Here is a 5,100-nt window from a genome sequence, read left to right as displayed (position 1 = left end):
GCTCTTGCCGGGGGGGCCTCAATGGAGATGCAGATGACATCCCTCTTTCAGGTGGGTCTTTGGTGATTCCTGTATAATGTCTTGATGACATCCCATAAGCCTTCTGGATTTTGGTCATTAGTGTCTAATGTATCATATCTGTTCTTGAGATGGTCTCTAAATTCAGGTGGGATATATTCAAGGTCATAGTTTGGTTCTCATAGACTTATTTTAATGTTCTTCAGTTTCAGCTGGAACTTGCATATGAAGAATTGATTGTCTGTTCCACAGTTGCTGGCCTTGTTTTGCCTGATGATATTGAACCTAAGTGTCCATCAACAAATGAATGGGTTAAAATAAAAAAGTGGTGTATTCATTTTTCTTTGTTATTTAGTGCTGATTTAACAGAAACGCCACAGTTTAGGAGGCTAGAGTCTGAGTTCAGAGCACTGGCTAGAAGGGTAGGTGTTATTTTTCTGTCAGTTCTCCAAGAAGGTCTTTGTCTCCTGTTGGCATCTGTGGGCCTTGTGTTCCTTGGTGAGTTAGCTGTTTCTTGACATCAATATTCCTCTTGATCTAAGAGATTCTCAGCCCAGAGATTCCAGGCTTTCCGAGACTGTGAATTTTTATGGAAGCAGATAGCCCCATTTTTCTCCCACAGAGTGACTGGTGGGTTTGAACTGCCAATCCTTTGATTAGCAGCCCAGTGCCTCACCCACAGTGCCACCAGGGTTCTAATTGTAGAGGTTATGATTTACAACACATAGGATTGGGCCACTAAACTCAAGGTCAGCAGTTCAAAACTACCAGCAATAGATTTTACAGGAGAAAGATGAGGTTTTCTGTTTCCATAAAGATTTACAGCCTCAGAAACCCTATACAGGGTCACTATGAGTTGGAACTGACTCCACAGCACACCATCGCCACCACCACCAGGATAATTAGATTAGAATATAAATTGGAAGATAATTACACCAAATCACAAAATGGAGGATTGTTACAACATAAAAATTGGAGGATAATTACATTACATTGAGAATCATGGCCTATCCAAGTTGGCATACAAGTGTGAGTCAAAATTTGTCTGCACTCTGGTTGTAGAATTTATTTTAATCAACTTTTAGAAAAGACAAAAACATCATTTTTCGACATAATCTCCTTGCTTTCAATATACTTTTTCCATCTGTCAACAAGCTTCCGTATTCCCTTACTTAAAAATGTTTTAGGCTGAGCTGTGGGATATGAACACACCACTGTCTTCACTTCTTCATCAGACAATCTTCATCCTCTAAGAGCTGCTTTTAGGGGACCAAAAAGTGAAGAATATCAGGATTATAGGGAGGATGCTTTAACACTTCAAACGAAGTTCTTGCAGAGTGTCAACACTGTAGGCAGATGTATACAGACCTGCATTGTCATGCAACATCACAACACCCTTGGATAACAGTCCTCTGTTTAATCTGAAGTTTAGGCTTCAGCTTTCCAGTGAGTATCTCTCTGCAACAGGTGCTGTTAATTGTTGAACATTTTTCCTGATCGTGTTCCAATGATGGTTCTTTAGAATGCCAGAAAACTGTAGGCATCAACTTTCCAGCTGATGGTTGACTTTTGAACTTTTTCTTGGTCAGTGGTTGAGGATGTTTCCATTCCATACTCTGCCGTTTACTCTCAGGTTCATAGTGATGAATCCATGTCTCATCATCAGCTGCAATTTTATAAAAGAAACTTATACCTTCCTTTGAGTATCAGTCCAAATTTTGTTTGCACATGTCCAGATTCTTCTGTTTGTGCTCTTTCGTGAGTTGTTTTGGTACTTGTACAAATTTCTAAACGCAAGTCTGTGATGGATTATTTCATAGGCAGAGCCATGCCTGATTTGCAGATGATTTGCCACATAATCCACTGTCACTCCTCTGTCCTACAAATGTATTTAATGTGCACACTCAATGTTGTCATCAGCCGTGGACATGGATGGATGTTTTAATATAACTGAAGTGCAAATGATTTTCAACCCACTCTCGTATTTTGGAGGGACACAGTTCAATCCATTATACTATAGAATTAAATATTACTCAGTTATAGGGAGAAATGGAATCCTGGTATTTGCTATGACATATGGATGAACCTTGAAAACAGCAGGCTCAGTGAAATTTATCAGACTCAAAGCGAAAAATATTGACCCCACATATAAAACTTGTGAAACAGATAAATCATAGAGATAAAAGTCTATAAATGATTACCAAGGGCTAGGGTGAAGTGGAAATTAGTTATCATTTAAGAGGTATTGAGTTTCTGTGTTTGTTTCTGTGACCATTTGGAAGGGTTAGTCGTGATGATTATACAACATAGTGAATGTAACTAATGTCACTGAATCGGACACTTAAAAGTTGTCACTGATAGATTTATGTGTGTCACTTGCCACAATAAATTTTCAATTAAGTAAATTCTTTAATTTCACTTATAGCAAGTGTGAGCAGAATCTGAGGGAAATTATATCATTCACTAGAAGGCAATTAAAAAACCCCACAGCTTAGTAGATAACCTTTTATTTGCCATTTCAAGGTTGTAATATAGACTCCTAAGGTATCAGATGGGGGTTGGGTGCTTAGAAAACGGACACAAGGATGAAACAGCTTGAATAGCCAATTTTTAAATTAATTCAACAAATATTTATTGACCATCTCCTATAAGCCAGAAGGCTGCCTTTGCTAGGCCTTTGAGGTCCAGTGATAAGCAAAAAAGAAGTCATGGTCTCTGCCTTCATAAAGCTTTCAGTATTTATGAAGTGCTTTCTGCATGATGTTATAGACATTAAAAAATATGCCAGGGTTATAATAACCTGAGTCCTCCCGATGCTTACTGTGCCTAGAGGTTGGTCCGTGAGCCCCAGAACTTGGAGCACTGGTTGGACTATGGTGCTTTCTGCCTCCTAACTGAGGACAACAGCAAAGCACAGGAGTGTTTTCGGAAAGCCCTTTCCCTCAACCAGAATCATATCCACAGGTATGAAGGGAAAAGAGACGAGGAATGAGTGGGAGCAGATGCTGCTACATGTCTGACGTAGAACCTTGGTGGTCTTTTCTCAGCTTGCTGCTCTGTGGTGTCCTGGCTGTCCTGATGGAAAACTATGAACAGGCCGAAATCTTCTTTGAGGATGCGACTTGCTTGGAACCAACCAGTGTTGTGGCATGGACTTTACTGGGTATGGTATTTTCCGGGGATCTGAATGTGCTTTCTTTCTCTTTCCGCTCATGTAGTTTTTGAATTTTGGTAAGAATATGGGGAAAACAAGTGAAAAGAAATGTTGTAATTCTTCATTAAGTGATGGAGAAAATTTAGTCACATTTATTTTCGCACTTTTCCTCAGGTTTGTACTATGAAATTCAAAACAATGATATTCGAATGGAGATGGCATTTCATGAGGCCTTCAAACAGCTTCAGATTCGAGTAACGAAGCAGAAGAGCGCTGGAACTTTAGAGTATCTTGAAGAAGGAGGAAAGATGGAACCCGGTTTAGACCCATGGGGGATCACCAATGATTCTGCAACAGCAGTCAAAGCAGATGCCCCAGCAGGTAGGCCAGGGAATGGAGATGAAGACTGGGAAAATTACTGGCCTTACTAATAGGACTTTGTAAGGTACCGTCAAGTCCAACAGAAAGAACAAAGCACGACCTGTACCTGCACCATACTCAAAATCATTGCTGTGTTTGAGCCCATTTTTTTTTTTTTTACTTTTTATTGTGAATTGAGTGATAGTGTACAGGGGGGAACATCAATTAGTTTCATTGCAATGGTTACAATCCCCTGCATACTTCATCATTCAACAGCATTGCTTCTATTCCCTCTGTTTTTTTGGATGTGCATCAAAACACTCAGGAATTCAAGCAGCCAAAGGACACACCCTACCCCTGGCCATCTGCACACATTCCCTCTCCCTTCTTGAGTCTAGACTCCTCAGCTGCTCCGTGTCTCCATGTCATCATCTCTGCCTCCATCTCTGGCATTGCCACTTCTCTGAGTAGGGTCCCACATTCCTCTCCTGCTCTTTGCTCTTGATGGTCCCAGGGTCCTCTGCTCTGGGACTGGAAGATTGACCACTCACCCCTTTTTGCTACCAAGACATTTACCTTTACAGTTGCTATAATCGCAGTTAGTCATGATAACAATTACTCACTATTGAATCATGAGAGTCTTGTCCCCGTCTCCTTTCACCAGACCTGTCTAGACAGGATGAAAACTACTCAGTGGGGATTCTACCTTCCCCTCACACTCTGAAAACTCCCTCTTGAAAACTTGTAAGCCAGTCACTGTGTGCTTACAGCACCCCCTATTTTAGGTAGCCAATGTCTAAGTTGCCCACCCTTATCAACCCTATAGACAGAGGGGATGGGAATGATCCTTGCTGTAAAGATTCTTTCCCTCTTGGTTGGTATTTTAAGCTACTGCATGTATCAGTATAGGTCAAGTTCATCAGATTGTAGGGATTTACACTTGTTTTCTTAAAAAAAAAAAAAAATTATTATTTTCGTCCCCCTCTTTCCCTTCCTCTAGTTGGGTTCTGAACATCCAGCCATTGAAGCTGGGTCCAATGGGCACTATCTGCAAGTTTGGGCACCCTTGTAAATATCCCCTCACTTCATATCAACTGGATACTTCACTTTCAGCTCTTGCCCTCTGTGGCCATGTCCTTGTCCATGGGCTCAGGAGTCCCCAGGTATCACCATACTTTGGGCCAACCAACTCTCACCAAACTCCAGATCAATGGAGGTCTATGTAATTTGGTCAGATTCAGTCTACTTCTTCATTGCTGCTTTTCTCCCATTTCCTATCACCAGTACACCAATGTGGTCACCAGCAAGCTTACATGTCTGCTCATGTATTCCCTTTGAGTTTCAGTCTTGGGAGAGGGTTTGTACTAGAGGAACTTGATTGTTTTCCTTGATGGCTCCCTGGTGAACAACTTGCTTGTTCTTATAGAAGCCAATCAGACTGCCTTTTTTGTTTTTTTGTTTTCCCTGCTGGTCTTTCTTTCAAGAAGTATCTTCTGTTCCTCTAACTGTTCCAGGGTCGTCTGCTTGTCTTTTTTTTTTTTTTTTTTTTTAATGCTTTATTGTGAATT

The 5,100-nt window shown here is 40.8% G+C and overlaps 1 protein-coding gene across 1 annotated transcript in view; it reads left to right on the top strand.

Moving 5' to 3' along the window:
• TTC18 (tetratricopeptide repeat domain 18) overlaps nucleotides 1–5,100 on the top strand; it is a 116,016-nt gene that overhangs the window by 77,477 nt on the left and 33,439 nt on the right. The window contains exons 16-18 of the mRNA XM_006837471.1: nucleotides 2,849–2,982; nucleotides 3,066–3,181; nucleotides 3,347–3,553. Of these exons, the coding sequence (XP_006837534.1) occupies nucleotides 2,849–2,982; nucleotides 3,066–3,181; nucleotides 3,347–3,553 (457 nt within the window). The remainder of the gene's footprint in view (nucleotides 1–2,848; nucleotides 2,983–3,065; nucleotides 3,182–3,346; nucleotides 3,554–5,100) is intronic.

The sequence above is a fragment of the Chrysochloris asiatica genome, unplaced genomic scaffold (assembly GCF_000296735.1).
Source record: "Chrysochloris asiatica unplaced genomic scaffold, ChrAsi1.0 scaffold00020, whole genome shotgun sequence".
In the NCBI taxonomy this organism is placed as follows: Eukaryota; Metazoa; Chordata; class Mammalia; order Afrosoricida; family Chrysochloridae; genus Chrysochloris; species Chrysochloris asiatica.
The sequence above is the reverse complement of the archived record's forward strand: the minus strand, read 5'-3'. Positions and strand labels throughout refer to the sequence as shown.